Consider the following 20,057-nt stretch of genomic DNA (forward strand, 5'->3'; position numbering starts at 1 on the left):
ATGCATTATTTTTCGAAGAAAAACATAACAGAAGAGAAAATCTGAGAAAACAACACACTCCAAATGTTCCTTATTCTCAGTTCAATAAGATGAAAAGTGAATGCAGAAACAATTCTTTAGCCTTTTTTTTAAATAGGCATATGCAGAGCTGATGAGCAGATTGAGAATATTTTGAAAGAGTACTTCATGCAAAACGATACAATTAATTAATTATTCAATGAGTGTGCATTTTTCGACAACAATCAGTTGAACATTAGCACAAAAAATAGCATACCAAAAAAAAAATTACCTTAGTATAAATTGTATAAAATGTTACAAAACTGCGACATGAGATATGAGAAAAACCAAAAAATTTAACTAATCAAATAATATTAAATTATTTTTGTAAGAAAAAAAATTAATTTCATTTGCATTCATCATTTTAAATTCAACAAGTTACTTCCTGATGTAAAAGGAGGAGGAAGAAGAAGCAAAAAATTGCAAAAAATAACACGTGCAAATTGCAAATCTGATACAAACAAAAAAAATAAAAGAAATACAAAACAAAGAAATAAAAATAATGAATATTTTGATAAATAAGCAAATTTGCAATTAATGCAAATGCAGAAAGTTGAAAAGTGGAGAAACTTTTGTAGAGCATGTTTAGGCAAGTAAAAGCAAACACACGCAAACATCGAAGCTAATGACAACAATGTCACGTAATTGACCGTTAAAGTCAGTTACGTGGAAAGGTGTAACAGGCAGGTAAAATAGTGTAGTTGTGCGCATTCAGTTTCAGAATTCAATTCCAACTTTGCTGACAAAAGAGACCAAGTTTGAAAAGAGGACCTTGGAAATATGCACAAAAGCTGGTCGCCCAATATTAGCCTCGCTTCAATCAAGCTCACATTGAAAAATAAAGAATGCCATATTTTATGCATATTTCTTCGATTGCCGGAAATATACTGAAAATTGAAGGACACCTGCCGAGTTATAAAGACGCAAACAACTAACTGAACTTCAACTATTAAAAAGCTAATGATTTTAAATAAAACTTGAAATTTTTAAAAATTGCATAAAGCAAAAATTATAATTATTTTTTTGCAAACGTTCAACTGCATCAAAAGAAAAACCAAAAAAAAACATTCTATTATTGCTGCTTTTGTTTATTTCTCAAAATAAAAGCAATAAACAGTTTAATGTTATTGATGTAAAACAATATATATATATATTGCTTCCCAGATGCACGTGAGATGCGATGAAATATTGCAAAAATATACAATGATAATAAATAACTATTTCAGCTTTATTCCACTCGATTAGTCAATCCCAATGACAACTTTTGCAATTATTATTATTATTATTATCTTGAAACGATTTTGTAAATGGTTAAGAATAATAAATCTGTAAGATGTGAACATTCATTGTAAACACCTTAATTGGAAATCTGTTTTTTCTTTATTTTAAATTAAGCAAAAACATCCCTTTTTCCATATAAATTCGATGGAATGCGTTAAGTTGCTGAAAATTATTGATCAATCATCATATTATAACTGTACTGTTATTTTTTATTCGCGTATTTTTTTAAAGCACTATATCATAATTCATACATCAGGTATGCGTGCAAATGCAAATTTGCAGCATGTCAAGTAATCAATTAATCGATGCTTATAAATTAAATATTACCCAGAAAATGCAAATTAAGCTAAAAATAGTTGAGTTGAAAACTGACATAGAAAGCTGTGTGTGACAATTTTTGCTTCAATGTTTCTTATTACATTAAACACCACTACATTACTACAGCACGGTAGTAGAAAATTTTATTTTAAAATAATAATAAGTGATGAATGAAAGTGATTTTAAAAAATTACAATCATTATATATGGACAATATTATTATTGAACTGTAAAAGTATGTACGCGATTCAATTGTATTATAAATCTTATATAATGTATATTTCAATAAGTGCATATGAAATGTTGGCAAGAAATGAATTTCATGTGAATAAAAAAGAAATAATTGTTTGAAAATTACCATAGAAGCAGAAATGATGTTGTTTGATCATGGTGAAGAAACGTCAAAAAGATGGACGGATGGAGAAAATGAAGAACCAGAAGATGGGCAATATTTTCAAAGAATTAAACTGTCAATGCAAACTGTTCATATTGAAAAGAAATTGTCATTTAAGTTAACCTTTGCAACCGGCCCGCCAACGCTTGCTTTTCCGCTTAATCGTAGTACTGAGGGAGTGTGAGAGAGTTTAGCTATTTTCAATAGCAACGTTCAAAATAAGCAACCCGAAAAGCACAGCAATTGGGAAAAAGCACACACCAATTGTGCCAGATGAAGAGCCTTTTTGATGATAAGCTGATTCAAAAATTAAAAATGATATTTAATTGAGAAATTGTTGCACATCACGGTCAACTCGATCATCCCACAAATTAGCTAACTTGAAAACTTGACGTGAAGAAAAAAGCCTCAATCGATGAATTTCAGTTCAACTGAATCACAGAGTTAAAGTATATAAATGGAAATTTGAACGGTGGGCCTTGCAAACAAGCATCGATCTTGTGCCTCTTTCCTTCCTTCCGCATCCCAATCAGCCAATGCATAATAAGCACAACAGCATACATCTATCTCTTTGTTCCCATTCTTCCAAACTTTCCAACTTACCATATTCTGGGCATAGCATGGCTTGGCTTAGCTCACAATCGACACCAACTGTTCCAAAAATAGATTATGCACTTTCAAGAAAAAACAATAAAACAACAAATACACTACAACAAAATCAAATAAATACAAATACAATGCAACAACCACAACAACAAATAAATAGCCTAAATTCAAATTTAAAAAGCATACATGCAAATAAACATATATTTGCAAATTTATTAAAATTTCAAAATTGCAAAATATGATGATGGCAAAAAAATGATTAACAAAAGGCACTGCATATGATATCTATTTGATAGATAATGTTAAATATTTCTGTTATTACACACGCACATATAAATAAATAAATGAATAAATATATATAGAGAGAGAGAATACACAAACAATGAATAACCTGCTAAAATAATGCGTGAGCTACTTTTCATTGAGCAGCGATAATTTTTTCCTGCCCTTGGGCAGCAACATCTGCTGAAGATGCAATGTAAACAGAACTGCCATTGCAGCGCATTTCAAATAATTGACTCCATTGCGACGTATTTTTCGCGTCTTCAACGCGCACAAATGACAAAGTGATTTTTCCAAATGTTGCTGCTGTTGCTGTTCACTTGGGTACAACTTTCTCTGAACATCCCAATTTTGCCAAATCAAACGATCCAACTGAAACAAAAGTACAACAAACAAACAAATACAATGCTTAAAACAAATATGATTGTGCAGTTTACAAAAATCTAAACCAACAGTTCAAATTACAAAAAACCCCACTCACATATACAAAATTATACACTCACTATTCTGCTTTATACGGTCAGCTTTTAAAGCTTGTGTTACAGAAAATGAAATTTACCTCTCGTTTCGAAGAGTCCCTTTGACAATCATGACAATGCAAACAGGTAGGCACGAATAAATTGAATGCAGAACTTAAATTATAACTAAAAACAATTGCATCTTTAAGTTAAAAAATTCCGTCACTTCACTGTCAAGCAGAGCTAATACAAAGCTATCTGACGATACATAATATACAAACTGATACAGTTCATAATGAAACACAATATCGGCAAATTTTGCAAACCGCAAACAAATCACAGACACACACACACACAATGCATAAAGCATAATTAGTGTATAAAAATGAAAATTTAAATTAAAAAAAACCATAAGCAGAATGCTTTTTTCAATCAGCCTCCGGCACAAATTTGCTTACTGCAAACCCAACGGTTCAGGTGAAATAGGATTATTGCGAGGTGATTTTTGCAAATGTTCCAACAGAAGCTGTGAATCGGCTTTCAATTCCACTTTTTCTTCACGCAATTTGTTCGCCTCGGTCAAAAGCATATCGCGTTCTTTTTGAAGTCGGCGATTCAGTATCACTTCTTCGTCAAAACTTTCACGAAGAACCTAACATTTTTCAACATCAACGCATCTTGAATAATGTAAATCAAAAAAAAATATAACCATTAATAAATAATGATTTAATTAAGTAATTATTAATCACATTAAATAAACAACATACAATAAACTTTATCTAGTTAATCGTATATTTTAGATTTTTTAAACATTTAAATTATATTTAACATGATAATAAAATTTACTTTTATAACGCGAACAGATTCAGCATGCAAAAGTTGGTGCATTCTTGAAGAACTTTCCGCATCTCGATTCAATTGTTTGTATCTTTCTACAACGTCCGAATATTTCATTCTACAGTCGAGCAGCTCTTGGAAAAGTTTGTCAGTTTTGATCCGCAATTCCACGCAAGTAGCCCGCTCGTCACCAATCAGCTTGTTCAAATGCAAATTTCGTTCACGCATCTCCTTCATCTCTTCCTTATGTCGAGACATCTCTCTCATGCGATTTTCATTTGCCGCTTGTAAATTGTTCATCAATCGATTATTATAATCTCGCAACTGTTGCATTTCACCTTTACATATTTGAAAATTAATCGTCAAAAATTTTTTAAACAACAACTACAAAATCTTCCCCTTCAAGTAATCAATAGAAATAGACAAATTTACTTACTTTTCAACTGCATCACGCGTAAATCTTGACTAAGTAAATCATCTGCAAGCTTAAATAGAAATTTAATTATCACAAAAAAAGCTGTGTATAAGGAATTTCTCTTTTTGAAACACTACACTGGATTTAGCGGGAGATGTTGCATCGTTGGCATCAAATTCGCCGGATGTTTTCTTCACCACAACAGTTTCGTCTCTAGCAGCAGGATCGAAATTATTGGAAAGATCCACTACAGGCAACGTTTTTTGTAAAGTAGATTTTTCAGATTCATTCACCGATAGCAAAGGCGTTTTGATAATCTTATTATCAAAGTTGCACTGTTTCAAGACTGCTTCGAAATCATTCAAATCTGTACTAGCAACATAAGCGCTGCATAAAACATTCCTGACCGTCCCTGTCAGTGCATCCCACAGTGAAGTCATGTTCTCGCAATCAACTGTTGTACACAACTCTTCAACTGTAAAATATACAACAATTTTACAAAGAACCGAAAAAATACCGCTCAAATTTACTACCAAGACGCATACGCAGTCGATCGCGTAGCTGATTCAGCTCGTCATTAAATTTACAGCACGTATCATCATATTGAGCTTTTGCATTTTCCTTCAATTTCAAATAAACAACAAGAATAAATTAAATTCAATTAAAAAATCTCAAAATTGCAATCTTTTACCTTCCACTGTTGGAATTCCACTGCCAACAGTTGCAATTGTTCATTAGCTCGAGTATAATTTTGTTCGAGTTGAATTATTTTCGCACTTTGATTTTCCTTAAATATAAACATCTTTCATTAATAACTTTTCCAAAAAAAAACTATTAACGTTATTAAAAGTAATTTTCAGGAAACAGTTACCTTCTCTTTCAACGTCTGATCCAATACATGTTCCAAATCGCTTATTTTATCCCTGAGATTGATATTCTCCTCTTCTTTTTCTTTCATTTTCGAACGATAATCTTCTGTTTTCGATTTTTGACTCTCGTATGCTTTCTAGAATGCACGAAATGGGTAAAATTTCAAAGAAAAAAAAAAGAAAATCTGATTTCAAAGCATTCTCACATGATTTCGAAAAAAAACAACATTATATAAATAATAAATTCTACTTTTTGATAATTTTTTTTAAAATTAAAATTACTTCTGAAATACAATGTGAACAGATGTAAAAAATTTTGAAATTACAATTTATACCTGAACATCTTTTACTGCGCTAACGTGAACTTCCATTTGCGACAGTGTGGATTGCAAGCGTTCAATTTCTTCTTTTTTCTTTTTAAGTTTATAACGCAACACTGGTTCATTACAGCCAGCATCCTGGGCAAACAAAAAATTAAAGTCAATCAAAACAAATTTTCATAATTTTAAATAAGAATTCAAAGTAAACTTTTCCATTGCAAATCTTACTTACGTCCAAATCGCACTGTTCATTGTAATAATTCAATTGCATCGCTTTGTTGTACAATTCTGCACGACAACTTTTCAACTCCTCTTTCAAGGTGTCAATCTGAATGGAATGGAAAATGAAATTCCATTCATCTCCAGGATGGAATGACAAAAATATTTCAATTAAAATTTTGAAAAAAAACAAATTTTACAAACCTGCATTTCATTTTCTTTCTCTTTCAATCGGAACAGTTCCAATTGTTGTTCAGCATCTCGGAGACGATTCACGACAGTATTATCACCAGCAAATGACAATTTGTCGCATTTAATTTGCAACGAAGCATTCTCCTGCTTTGCGTCATACAACTGTTTGGTCATCAGTGCTTTCTCTGTTCTCAAAGCCTTAAAAAATGCAAAATATTTTTTTTGTAAATTATGCACGGAACAGATGAAAACAAAACATAAATTCCAATATTCATCATTTTCTACATCATTCTCTTGGCCAAGTTTCCATTTTTCGCTGCGCAATGCGTTGTATTGTTCTTTCAGTTCATGCATTTCATTTTGCAATTGTTCACATTCTTCGAATTTTTTTTCCAACATCTAAAATTGTATCCTATTCATGTTCATGCACAATTGTCAACAATAAATTCTCTCTGTACTTCATTAGATTTTTCAACAGTTGTACAGCTAATATTTTTATTGTCTTGCATTTCATTCATCAAATCCACCCCATCGACGGATAATGATGATTCTGAAAGGCCACTTTTAATCATTGCCTCTTTCAGCTTGCGTTCCAAATTTTCTATGCGTTCGACATTCTTGCGATGTTCTTCTTCATGTTCCAAAGCTTGATCCTGAAACAGTTTAATTTGCTTAAATTTCCATTTTCAATTGATCAAATTTATACAAATTGAGCATTGAAAAAACTTACTTGCATAAACACTTTCGATTTATTCAACATTCCTTCCAAAGCGATCACTTGAGCACTGTATTCTTCCAATTTTTCCTTGGCGCTGTTCTCTTGTTGAGCATGCAGTTGCTCTTTTGCACTGAGTTCAGCTTCAAGTTCGTCGATCTGTTTCTGCAATCGACACTGATTTCCAAGCGTTCTCTCACTGAGCTTTTCCAATATACGATACGTTTTTCTCCTGGTACCTTTGTTTATTAAAAAATAAAAAATTCAAAAATTTGAAAAAAAAATACATCCATCAAATGATTCACTTGATTTAATAGGATCCAAATCTTCATCTTCTTCGTTCCACTGCAGTCGGGAATTATTATCAATCAGATGAATCATCTGATCCAGCAAAGCAATTTCAGCTGCTTGGATAGCTTCCAATCGGTTGTTTATTTCAGAATTGTCGTTCAAATTTGCTAAAATTACTTGGCATTATTATTATTTTACAAATATTTAAAAAGCCAACGCTCTTATTGTCGTCGAAAGCAGGTAACATTCAGCGAAATGTACACAACACATTAAATGCAAAGTGGAGAGAGTTAGTTCTACTAAATAGCTGCCTACTGCTTTGCCAGTAGAGGAGAATAGGAAAGACAGACACTTTTCCTCTCTGCTCTTCATTATTATAGAAAACAATCGTTTATTTTGTTACATAACAAAAATAAATACAATCTAGTAAATATTCAAATAAAACTTCTCATCATGCATTCAAAAGAAAAAGAAGAAAATCACCATTCCAACAAAAAAAATTATATTGCATCAAACATATTCTTTTGCTTTACTATTCTTAAAATAATACACAACTATTAATTATAATTTTGCAATTTGAAATAAATCCATCTCAGAGTCTACAAAAACTATTTTTTAAATCAAATTATGCTTTTCATTTATCCATAAACCAAAAAAGAAAACATATATTAAAATTAATAACGTTTCAAAAAATAACGCGCTTGTATTATATAAAAAGAGTTTAATAAATTTGTGACAGAAAAAAGTATCAACCAATATTTTATTTGAAAATATGTTCTAATGGAAAAAAGCTTTAACTGTATGGAAAGGAAATATTTTTTGCATACTGTATTACTGAATTACGTGGAGATATAAGTGTTTTTTTTACCTTCGACGCATTTATCTCGATATTCATTAGTTGAAGCTTTTCTGTTGTGGGAGATCATTTCACATTTCTATTAAAATACCAAAAAAAATAATTTAATCTATCAAAATCATAATGGTTTAAATACAAACCAAATCTCCGTTTTCGTTGCCTCTCAATCGAAGCTCACATTTCAAAGCTTGCAATTCAGAACGAAGCATCATCACTTGTTCGACAAGTTCAGTTTCATAATAAGTTGCATCTTGAGCCGTTGTCTGAGCATTCGCAGATTGCAATTGAGCAGCTTTGGAAACTGATGCCATCGTGGATTTCAAATTTGCATCGTCAGCCAGAAGATTGAGCATCAAATCCAATCGCTGAAGCGCCTCTTTGCGTTCAGCCAGCAGACGACTCTGCACCATCAAGCATTCCAAAAAACAGTTGAACCAGGGAAACTCGCTCTGCCACTGATCTACGACAATACAACAACTGCTACCATCACCGTTGCCATTTTCATTACTGCACTGATCGATTATTGGATTTTCACCAATGCTGCCGTATTCATTTTCCTCGTTGATTAGCTGCTGCTTCTCATTGCATGCGATTTTTTCACCTTCCAAAAATGCAATTTTGTAATGGCTTTTGTCCGGCTCATATCGTCCATTCGACCATGCTTGCGTGTTTCTCTCATTGGCCTGAAAGCATAAATGACGCACAAAGCGCACCAGCCAATCATCGCCGTCGACCCGCCATCGAGAATCACCACCACCAATAGCCTCTTTGTACCAGCAGTAAAGAGGTTCAAATTCGAGCAACACGCGCAACTTCTGCAACTCGCCGATCAGTTTAACAAACGCTGGAGATGTGCCCTGCTCTTGATTCGACGTCCCGTTGGCGAGACTGTCTTCGCTTGAAGTGTCCACACCACAGGCCACGCCTTCCGATGCAGAGCCGTCCGCCGAGTCCCCACTGGTGGATCGGTGCATTTCTTTCAATTTTACGACTCTACTTCAAAACTATGCAAAAAAATTCACATTATCATTTCAGTACATCTAACTGAGCATACACGGACATTTACACTAACTACAATTGCAACACTGTATATGTTATCATCGTACGGTATTTCAAATTAAAATTTTCCTCGTCCAATATACAAAATTATCTTCAAATCACAATAAACAAAACACAACTGCACACTGAACAGTGCTGACAAAATGATGCCTGATTGAATACAGTATACAATTAACAATTTTCAAATTAACGTCTCATGAAAATAAAAACTTAACTTACCGCTACTCCAGGTAAGAGAAAATGAAAAAAAATACGTGTGCATGTGTGCAACAAAGACACACACACACACACATATATATATATATATATAAGCAAGTTGCTTTTCGCAATTAATAACTGAAAATTGAAACATAAAAAGATGAAGAAAATGTTTCTGCTATTAAAAAGTTGTCCATATTTTTCAGCAAATCCTCTACAGATGTTGTTGCAGAAGTGAGCAAAGTGAACGCGGATATTTCGAGAAGAGCAGCCGTGCGCTGTGGCCACTGATAAGTGCAACAACTTTGCAAGAAAGCAAGTCAATAAAAATGCAAAGATAAAACTTCAACCAAAAAGGCCACTTAATCATCGAACATCACCTCATATAAACAGCTGTGGTCATTCGTAATTCGGAATCGAAATAGAATATATTTTGAAAAAAAATATATTAAAACATCCAATTTAATACATAATGATACCTTACAAATTTCATAAAAAAATTTAAAACTTTAAATTAGAGCACTATAAAATAATCAATCAATCATAATGAAATTAAAAATATTTCCTGTATGTATCAAAATTTTAATATTGAAAACGCTATTCCAAAATATTTGTACTTAAGTGAAAATAAAAAAAAATCAAATTGCTGAGAAGAAAAATTAAAACTACATTATAAAATATTTTAACACAAAATTATCTGGCTTAAAAATTATTTCCAAACAACACATACCAAAATCAACCTGTCTGTATTCAATAAGCCAAAATTAGAAATGGTATACTGTTATGAATATAATCAAGAAATGTGGTAAAATTTTTTTGAATGTTTTAATTTCAATGTTCCAAAAAATAATTATTTATTAATTTCAGCTTAAATTTATAACTATTCAATTATTTTGAAGTAATATTTTATTTGATTATTGTAATAAAATGACTTAACACTGCTTACTTTTTCAAAATTTATTAAAGGTCATACTGTAAATTGCACAAACATTGCAGATTTATGTGTCTTAAGCGAATTGTATTTATACTTTTTATTTAATTTGATTTTAAACATTTTTATAATGAGTCCGGAAGATATAATGTACTATAGCAGGCCTAGCAGTGATTTGCTGAATATTGAGAGAGCGTCTAAAATACCATCATTTCCTGTTATACCATGGGCTCAGCCGAAAGGTCGACTTCATTGCTTCATTCATGAAGAGGGACAGCCGTGTCACAGACCTGCCACTTCGTTTATTTCTAGCAAACGGATAAAGAAATTATTAGCCAAGTCAAATTTAAAGCTTATATCAAAGTCCGAAGTAATTTATCATGAAATCACTCTTTATTTTATGATGTTATGCAATTTTTTATTCGTCTGAAATTGAATTGTTTTCAGTTTAATTTGTCAAAGGATAAATTATTTTCTAAGATATGTATATATATATATATATATATTAACTTTATGTTGTTTTTAAACGTTCTAAAGTAAGAAAAAAATGTAACAATGAACAATTATCAACCTTCAGTTTATTGTTTTCTGAAATTTACTTTTAATTTCATAGTATAATTGTTTAGAATCCTATTTTGTTTCATGCTTTATTTTATAGGCAAGCCATGTATATGTGTGTAATATGCACAAGAAACAGTTAGACTCTGAAAGAAGTGACATAAATTCTGAAGATGCGAATAGTGAAGAAACGATTACTGGTTACAGCCTTATACGTGTAAGATTATTTTTTCTTATATTAAGCCCATTCTATTTTTAATCATAAAATATGAAAATAAATCATTTAAATATTTATTTCGGCACGACAAAAACTGACAAATTGTATTCAGTGCAAAAATGAAAATTCATTGTATGAAATGCAACAACTGTAAGTTCATGTTTTATTTTGCCATTATGACTTCTTACATTTCAAAGTGTATTATTATATTTATTAGTATTTAATGTTCATTAGTTATTATGAAATCATACTGCGCCGTGGGATTATTTGATGAACCATAGAGATTACTTTTTTATGGTTAGTATTTTTGTTAAAAGAATGCTTTAGCAGTTACGTATTATAATTGAAATAATTGCAAAAGTAGTAAATGCTCACTGAATGAGAGCCGTCGTTTTATTATAAATAAGGTGTTTGCAATTTTATGATTTCTTCAACTGTAGCGATGAATCGATGTTTTGAAGAAGCTACAGTATGGATATATTTTGAAGTGACGATTAAGTATAATTTGTGGCAGTTATCAGCTGTTTATCATTTAATGCATTCGCTGTAGTATTTAACATCAGTTGTTAATAATTTATTTATAAAAGTATTAACTACAGTTATTAACATTTTAATTTTAGGCCTGTTTTGATCGTATGGCACCCAGAGCTATCAGAAGATATAAAAAAGCTAATAACTTGTCTACAGATCCAGCTTCTACCCGTGATGAAATTTTAGACATATTGGCCAAACATGCACTTTCATCACCTGTGAATGAAAAAGAATGCATTGCACAGTGTGTTTTAAAGATTAGTAAGGCAAATCAAGCTAAAACAACTATTAACGGCGATGATGTTCGAATAGAATAATGAATGTACTTTGTGATAAATTTTTATTCTACTTTTCATTTTATGTTTTGTACAGTTGATTTGAATTTTATTTTTTGTGCGTTGAATTCAGTTTAAGTGTTTTAATGTTAGTCTGACATTTTATGGTGATTTGATTTGAATTGACTGAATAATGAAAAAGAATTAAATTTTTAAGCAAACCCCTGGTAATTGAAAATTAAGCTTACACCGAAAGTTTAAACAAAGTTGCATACTATAAGAAACAAATATTGAAAATTTTTATTTTAAAGTGATTCAATTTAAAACAAAAGCAGAGGTTTAAAATTAAAATTCAATGGCTGAAAAATTTAACATTTCCAGTTTAATACAGTTACAAAGTATTCTTCTTTTCTCCTGTATGCTGTTGCACACTTGCACAGTAAGTATGCTTAACACAACATGATTATATATGTATTTGTATTTTTTAATTACGTATTTTCATGTTAAGTTAAATATTTGTTGTTGAGAATGTACAATGCTTTTTATTGAGAATATTTAATTATATATGTGAAATATTAAAATTGATTTTAGATGAATTTTATGTTCACTCTCATGAAAATTTTTGCTCTTCTGAGCTACAATTTCAGTGTGTTGGAAGCTGAGTTTGGGAATTTTCGCGGTCTCTGTATCAGTGATGTAATGCCAGACTATAGTATTGCATCAATGAAACTTTCTCATGACACTTGCATCTCACTAAATGAATTACGTTCCAATGATTTTGTCGCATCTTGTTATCCTGGAAGTCTGCTGGACTTAAACGATTTTCGAAAAGAACGTTTATTAATGCGTCTGAATGACAATATCGTAGACTTTGTGGAGGCGTTTGGGAAAAAAGCAATTTCATTTCCAGCATACATTATGCAATTTCCATTTACTCGACCTATATCTCATCTTAATCTGGAAGAGCATCTGAAAGTGAGCGTAATGCCATACTATGCTACAGAAGCTGAGTATTATGATTATTCTTGTGAAAAAAATTTGGAAGATATTATTTGCACACCAGTGCAATATGCACCTGCAGTTCCAGTGATCAATGTAACGAGTTTTTTTGAGGCACAAAAGAAGTTCGTTGCTGAAAACACAGCGGATTTGTTGGAAACTGCTAGAATTGCCACATATTTTGAAATTGTATTGAAAACCGACAGTCATTTATCATCTTCAGGTATAGATGTGAAAATAAATCACATATATGAAATCATGTTCAACGTCAGCTATGTAATGTGCACAACGGACTTTATGGACAACTGTGTGTTCTTTGATAAAGAGTTGAGAGTTTGCACATATTGCAAACCAAATTTTATAGGCGAATTATGCACCAGTAAGTTGCATTGTATAAAAATGTATTTTGCAATTTTCTTAAAATATATATTCAAATTCACATTCACCTTAAGCTAATAATATTTTCACAACATCACAATAAATCATAAAGTTAAAAATGATAAAAAAAACGATTGTTTTTGAAAATTAATTTCTGCATTATAAAATTATATGTAGTGAAGTGGTTATTTTTAAAATTTTATTTACATTTAGAGGAAATATCTCATGACAGACTTATATCGTGCAATACGTTAGACTGCGGTGCGACTGGGCAATGCGTTGAAAAGGATGGTCATTCAATGTGCATCTGTACTTCTTATGATGGTGTGATGATAAAATTGAATATTATTTAACTATAAAATGCTTTTCATTTCAATAATTAATTGATCACGCAGAGATAATAGTTAATCAGTCAGTCAATCAATCAGTTAGTTGATATTAATAAATAAATTGAATTAAATTAATAGTTATCATAAAATTAATAAGCTTAGCTTTATTAAAACATTTTTATGAATTTTTAGTTGTAGAAGAGAAAAAATTATTCATCATTTACATTGCTTATTTTCTTTTTTGTCGTTTTATTAATATAAAAATGTTTTTTCAGATGATAAGTATCAGAAACTATTTTGGATACTTACGGTCGTGGTGGCTATTGGTGTCTTTTGGCTGACCTTTTCTCGTCAAAAAAAGAAGGTATATCAGTGGGTTATTTTTCATTATTTTTCTCTAGGTTTGTTTCATAATTGAATAATTTAATTTCTGAGTAAAATTAAAGCGTTTAAATTTTGCTTTTCAACTATACATATATGTAAAGAAACGAACTTTACATTTTCAATAAGAAGAGATTATTATTATTATTATCGTGTGTCGCTGCTGTATGGTGTTCAAAAACATGTATAAATAAATTTTCATGAATTACAGCAAACAGTTTCATTGTCTGAAGGTCCGGAATCAAAAAGTCCACTACCATCGTCAAGCAAGGCTGAAGAAGTGAGTGAAATTCAGAAAAATACAAAAATAATAAAACTTTAATTCAACACTTGTTCGTTTAGACCAAATCTCCAACTAATCCTACTGCCGTTGTATAAAAAAAGCATGCGGCCATCGGATGCTTTTCTACTCATCGATCATTATTCATCAGTGCCAAAGGTGGAAGAATAACATTTGAAAACTTTTTTTTTCAATTTTTCATAATAATAATAATATTATTATTATTATAGTTTCAAAATTCAGAATAATTTTTTACATTTTTATGCATTTCCAAAAAGGTTCAAAAAACATTCACATGTTTCAACCATGATGTCATCATTCATCATCATTATAATTTTCACTAAGTGAGGAAGATGTTAAATTAAAAAAATCAATCACTGTTTGCATGTTTTGCATTCTGTTCCAGATGACCCTCCCTACCTCCACCTCCCTCATTTCATCCACAACCCAACCGCAACATCCCTTCAAAAAGCGAAAAAGAAAAGGAAATTTCTTTACTTGAATAAATATAAATGTGAATGATGAAGTAAAGCATCAAATGAATGAAACGGGAAAACAGTAGCAGAAAATGGACTGTTTCTGATTGCCGCAATTGGTGGACAGTATAGTTGTATTTCACTGGATAATGGATAAATAAATAAATACAGAAAATAAGCCGCTAAGTCAACGTTACTCTGATATCGTGGACAATGTGCTTCATTTGTAAAATGAACGACGGACTGTCCAAAGATTGTTGGAACCGATTGATCGTGCAGATGAGTAGATTTGGTTCAAATCGGCACTGGTGATTAAGAAGAGGATTCAGCACGTCGTTGGTGAAAACTTGCATCGACATCTGATCAATGCAGACCATCGACGCCAGCGTTTCGCACAAGCTGTCCGTCAGAATCGAATGCATACGATTTGCCAAATTTTCCACAATGACCATCATAAAATCCGTCGCAAATTGTTGACGAAAAACTGCCTAAAATTAATAATAACAATAATATCTTTCTTTTTTTAAATCAAATCAACTACTGTATACCCGTCGAAAAAGGGACCAACGATTGTTCAGCTTCACCAGGTGACAGAGTACAGATTTTATGATAAATGTATTCTCATTTTTCATTCCAAGCCAGAAGCACTGAAATTTGAAAATATCCCATACGAACAAATTTTTGCAAACGAAAAGCAAAGCAACCTGAAGCAAAGTTTGAAATTCAGCTGGATGTTCTGGAAAAGCGTCACTGTTCAACGTAGACAGGGTGATTTTGGAAGGAAAAAAATAACGCCAACGAAAGTCCAATATATTGAACACCAGGTCGTAAAATTTTTCTTTCACATCAACGTTCACGTCTTTCTGAATAAAAGAAAAAAATTATTTTTCTTTTAAATTAAAAACAAAGTTCGATAGTGCGTTTTAAAATATTTTAATAATAATAATAATATCACAAACTTGAACAATCAATGATCGCAGTTCACCGTTGACAAACGCAACAATTTCCGGTAGGAGTTGAGTAAATCCACCTTTGTGTTCCCTCACAACTGTTTTCAAAGTGAGCAAAAACCTAAACATGTAAACAAATAAATAAATAAATAAATAAAACTGATCCATAAATTCAAAATTCATACGTATATATATATATATATATATATATATATAATTTTACAGTTACAAACACTCGCTTTTGAACACTGCTTTAAAATTATTAATATATTTTTCAATTTCTATTCACTCACTTCTCTCCACACGTAACAATTATAAATATTTACCACATTATAATATTCGACGAATCAGGCCAATATGTAAATTGCTTGGATAGTGTTATTGAAACGAACGTTTGAATAACACTTCGACAAAAATTAATACCAAAATTCGTAGCCAACGGCTGCATAATATGCGTCAGTATGTCGAGCAATTTTTCAGAACAACCTGAAAATTTTATCAAAAAAATTGTTATACTGCGTTAATTGTTGACAGTGATGATGTTAATGAAAAAAGAGTTTTAATATACACTGTATATACATATATATATATACATGTAAATGTATAGTAGAACAAGAATAACAACCTGAACTACAAGGCATGGATCGCAACAATCGCAGCGTGCCTTGTCCAATGGGCTTCCAAACTTCAAAGCATATTTCCTTGGTTGCTTCGTTTTCACCTTCAATCGAGCGCATCAATTCAGCCACAACAGGTGCAGTTTGCGAAAGTGCTAAAGAAAAACCAAAAGAAAAAAAATTAATCAAACAATTATTATTGATAATAATAATAATAATAACAAGTTATTGTACTTTCTAAATTTATAAGGACAGTATTTTCCGTTTTCAACAGATCCAAATAATTGAGCAACAGATTGTCAATCAGTCGCTTGTAAAGCACCTTACGCTCGTCCCATTCTTGTTCACAATTTATCGAATTGAACCATGGCAAAATCAAATAGCTAGCCAGAGATCCGTGAAGTACATTTTTCATCTTGAAACAATATTTCAAATTCAAGTAATGGAAATTTACACGCATACAAACAAACAACCTTGTCAGGCAGAAAGTCGTATTTGCCTTTGATCGCTTTGTTGTAGATCATTTTCATGCCAGGCGTGTGCAAGACAAAAGCCTGAGGACGAATTATCAAAAGCACCGCATGCAAAGTGGATATCGACGGTCCGTAAAAGTCCATCTTCTTCTTGTCCCCGGCCAACAATTCTGCAATGCCACCGACTACTGTAGAAATGATCGAAGAAATTTCCTCATTGCCAACGCCCGTCATCTGTGCCGTGGAATAGATCTGCGAGACCCAAGGCGCGTACGCTCCAAAAGTAATAAAAGTCATCGACATTCTGCAAAAAATAAAGTATTCATTATTTATTATATTATGCAAATGTGCAAAAACTGTTTCCACTGAAAATACTAACAGTCGGCTGAGTAGTTGTTCGAAAACTGCTGGAATTTCTGCATTCATGAAGAACTGCTGTTGCCGACACAATGAGAAAAATACGTCAAACCTTGAAAAATATGTGTTATAATAATAATAATAATAATAAGTAATAAAATTTAAATTTAACAAAAAAATTTGATCTGAAATTGAATTTACTGCTTCAACCAAGTATAGCATATCTGCATCAATGAATCGTCTTTCGTTTCTACGAACATCGGTGCCAGTGACCAACAGATACGAAGCACAAAGCAAAATTGTCTCAACCAAATGCAGAGCTTCTCTGATTCGCTTTCTTCAAAAAATTCATTCAACGGTTTGTTCCAATAGGTCATTGCTGACGTGAGGTAGTTGTTGAACCTGCCCATCAGCAAATTCCAAACTAGTGTAAAATCCAACTGTCCAATGCATACAATTATTCTTTCTATATTATCTTCAACAGTCTCATCTTCAACTATTTCAGACTGAAACGGAACAATAATAATAATAATAATAATAATATGCTAATTTTCGTTTTCTTCATAATTTTCAACGCTTCTACAAGAGAATTACAGAAAATTTTCTTTTCACTTACTTTATCCGTTTCACAGAGATGTTTGTACAAATCGTTCACTATTGAACAATTTTTGAGAGTCTTTTCAAAAAATACATTAATTATATCTTGAAAAATGCACTGATATCTAGAAAAAAGCAAGATAATTAAAATGAACATTAATATATACATATATGTGTGTGTGTAAAATCAATGAGCGGAATCTACTTTGCTACTATGTTCGACGCAATTGGATATGAACCGTGCATGTAGAATTTCATGGATTCGGCGATACATGCCCAAGTGCTGCAAAAGAATGATGAAAGCGATTCGTCATCTAGCTGAAACAATCGAACAATCATGTACACATCCACAGACAGACAAAACCGTACAAAAAATAAATGAAGCAAAATGCAAAGAAAAAAAAATATATATATACTTACCACTTTGATGTAAATTTGCAATGTATCTTCCATATATTTTAAAACACTTTCGTGGAAAAACTGTCCAGGTAATAAATAATTTGAAAAATAGCAACGTACCACTTCGGCAAGTTCACTGAAATTTTAAAAATTTAAAACAAATAAACAAAATTTCAAAAATTTCAAACCTCGCAATTTTGATGGAGCTCTTTTCTTCAACCATCTCGCCAGTTTGCAATTTATTCCCCTGATCGTATTTTGTAAATAGTTCCACAAGTCGATTGGCAATGCAAAGTATGAATGTTTCAAAAGCAATCTTGCCCACCACCTTATCCGCCTTGGGCTGCATGAGCAAGTGCAAGAAGCATCCAAACGCGGCACGACTGACCCGAACCACGGCTTCATTGTCCACGACCGATGGAAACAGACCAATCATGGCCAAGGCAAACAGCTGGCACAGTGCAATATTCTCGACCAAACAGTCGAATTCTTCGAAAGCGAAAATTCGGCTAATGCAATTGATTTCCAAGCACAGCTCCTCAGCTTTCAGTTCAATCACAGAAAGTGATTCTTCAGTTTTCACCGCAAACAAATAATAAAAATAATTCAACACCGACATCAAATAATCCTGATATCTGCTCTCGTTGAAAGTCGCATTGAAATTATGGTAATTTTCCAGCAAAGCTTTCATGCTTTGATTCAGACATTCTGTAAATTCATTCAAATATATAAATATAGATGTTAATATAATCCGATTAAATATTACCGATGTATTGATTTTTTTAACCAATAAAAGTGTATATATATATAAAGGAAGGAAACATTTATCAGATGAATAATTAAACATTATCAAGAGTAGTACAATTATTGTTTATACAAGCAGCGCGTAAAGATTTGCAAAAATCAAAAATCGCACCTCAAATGTGCTACAGTAAACGCACTTTTATTAAACTTCTAGTAAATTTCATCATATTAAACAACAATCAAGAAGTGATTTTAAACGAAAACAATATCACCGTTATTGTGATAATTAATTACACTAACTCCACTTGCACGTCGAAAAATAACCTTCGTTTAATTTTACTTTTTTCTCAATAAATTAATATTTACAAGAAGAGTATTTTACCACTATTTATTGTCAATTGTTTAACTTGAAAACAATATTTTATACAAAATCAACCAGTTACTTATTTAAAAATGAAATTGACTGCTGCGAATATGCTAATAATAATAAAATATGCAAACCTAGCAAAAAGTTGAGAATGCTCGCCGATTCTTTTTTCATATTTTGCAACAGAGTTTTCTCTTGTTCGTACAACAATCCGGACTGACCGTCACGCTTATTAAATTCTTCCAAACTTATCAACAATAATTTCAATCCAAATCGCCTGCTTTCTTGATTAAGTATGCACTGAAATTTTTTAACGAAACAAAAGCCCTTGCAAAGCTTGCTTTTGCTTTAGTTAAGCGGGTCGTGTAAAAAAAACAACAAAGATTACTTTTCCAATGTCGGCAAAAAATTCAGGAAACCGATGAGGCCAGGATCGGCAACCAATACTTCCAAAAATTGCCATCGTCTTACTTGCAGAAATTTGATTATTTTCCGTGTGAAATTTCACTGCCAAATCGTAACACTTGCTGGCAAACAGTTCCTGCTCTGGAAGAGCCATTTCATTCCATTTCACTTTAACAACCTTCTGCAATATTTCCTCTCATCAATTGCAGTAGAAAATGTTAATATTAAAAAAAAAAGTAAATTAATTATTTAAAATCATTTTCACTTCGTTTCAAATGAAATTATTCAAAGTAACAATACTACTACTACTACTACTACTAATAATAATAATAATAATAATAATAATAATAATTTGTCAATACCATAACTTACTTCTAAAATGTTTAACAAAAATGATTTGACCAGCATATCATTGGCCGAAGTTCGA

The 20,057-nt window shown here is 31.6% G+C and overlaps 3 protein-coding genes across 3 annotated transcripts; 1 reads left to right on the forward strand and 2 right to left on the reverse strand.

Moving 5' to 3' along the window:
• Positions 1–3,066: 3,066 nt before the first annotated feature.
• On the reverse strand, positions 3,067–9,083 carry Tsp_06622 (hypothetical protein). The gene is made up of 15 exons (XM_003378600.1): positions 8,250–9,083; positions 6,978–7,127; positions 6,706–6,900; positions 6,260–6,646; positions 6,069–6,164; positions 5,852–5,974; positions 5,519–5,653; positions 5,339–5,434; positions 5,178–5,268; positions 4,845–5,122; positions 4,669–4,717; positions 4,257–4,570; positions 3,854–4,047; positions 3,497–3,581; positions 3,067–3,309 (listed from the first exon to the last, which is right to left on the reverse strand). Exons 1-15 carry the CDS (start codon positions 9,081–9,083, stop codon positions 3,067–3,069), a joined length of 3,270 nt encoding a protein of 1,089 aa, XP_003378648.1.
• A 1,362-nt stretch (positions 9,084–10,445) lies between these two features.
• Tsp_06621 (conserved hypothetical protein) lies at positions 10,446–14,343 on the forward strand. Its single transcript, XM_003378601.1, has 8 exons — positions 10,446–10,667; positions 10,956–11,072; positions 11,693–11,847; positions 12,260–12,317; positions 12,470–13,256; positions 13,860–13,948; positions 14,177–14,245; positions 14,308–14,343. Exons 1-8 carry the CDS (start codon positions 10,446–10,448, stop codon positions 14,341–14,343), a joined length of 1,533 nt encoding a protein of 510 aa, XP_003378649.1.
• Positions 14,344–15,084: 741 nt separating this feature from the next.
• Tsp_06620 (putative exportin-6-A) lies at positions 15,085–19,784 on the reverse strand. The gene is made up of 17 exons (XM_003378602.1): positions 19,614–19,784; positions 19,360–19,525; positions 18,303–18,822; positions 18,136–18,250; positions 17,921–18,033; positions 17,735–17,840; positions 17,320–17,624; positions 17,141–17,230; positions 16,762–17,065; positions 16,523–16,703; positions 16,297–16,443; positions 15,998–16,157; positions 15,905–15,922; positions 15,681–15,792; positions 15,426–15,584; positions 15,263–15,368; positions 15,085–15,209 (listed from the first exon to the last, which is right to left on the reverse strand). Exons 1-17 carry the CDS (start codon positions 19,782–19,784, stop codon positions 15,085–15,087), a joined length of 2,898 nt encoding a protein of 965 aa, XP_003378650.1.
• Between the last annotated feature and the right edge of the window lie 273 nt (positions 19,785–20,057).

The sequence above is a fragment of the Trichinella spiralis genome (genome assembly GCF_000181795.1).
Source record: "Trichinella spiralis strain ISS 195 chromosome Unknown Scfld4, whole genome shotgun sequence".
Classification (NCBI taxonomy): domain Eukaryota; kingdom Metazoa; phylum Nematoda; class Enoplea; order Trichinellida; family Trichinellidae; genus Trichinella; species Trichinella spiralis.

What these genes read in the sequence shown, in the direction of transcription:
- Tsp_06622 (XM_003378600.1), bottom strand. Translation starts at nt 9,083, where the DNA reads ATGCACCGATCCACCAGTGGGGACTCGGCGGACGGCTCTGCATCGGAA. An exon ending in ATGAACAGTGCGATTTGGAC is followed by an intron (nt 5,975 to 6,068) that starts GTAAGTAAGATT and finishes TTGTTTGCCCAG; the next exon opens with GATGCTGGCTGTAATGAACC. An exon ending in CTAGAGACGAAACTGTTGTG is followed by an intron (nt 4,718 to 4,844) that starts GTGAAGAAAACA and finishes TTTCTATTTAAG; the next exon opens with CTTGCAGATGATTTACTTAG.
- Tsp_06621 (XM_003378601.1), top strand. Translation starts at nt 10,446, where the DNA reads ATGTACTATAGCAGGCCTAGCAGTGATTTGCTGAATATTGAGAGAGCG. An exon ending in CTGGTTACAGCCTTATACGT is followed by an intron (nt 11,073 to 11,692) that starts GTAAGATTATTT and finishes TTTTAATTTTAG; the next exon opens with GCCTGTTTTGATCGTATGGC. An exon ending in TATAGGCGAATTATGCACCA is followed by an intron (nt 13,257 to 13,859) that starts GTAAGTTGCATT and finishes ATGTTTTTTCAG; the next exon opens with ATGATAAGTATCAGAAACTA.
- Tsp_06620 (XM_003378602.1), bottom strand. Translation starts at nt 19,784, where the DNA reads ATGGCTCTTCCAGAGCAGGAACTGTTTGCCAGCAAGTGTTACGATTTG. An exon ending in TGCAAATTTACATCAAAGTG is followed by an intron (nt 18,034 to 18,135) that starts GTAAGTATATAT and finishes CGATTGTTTCAG; the next exon opens with CTAGATGACGAATCGCTTTC. An exon ending in CCTTTTTCGACGGGTATACA is followed by an intron (nt 15,210 to 15,262) that starts GTAGTTGATTTG and finishes TATTAATTTTAG; the next exon opens with GCAGTTTTTCGTCAACAATT.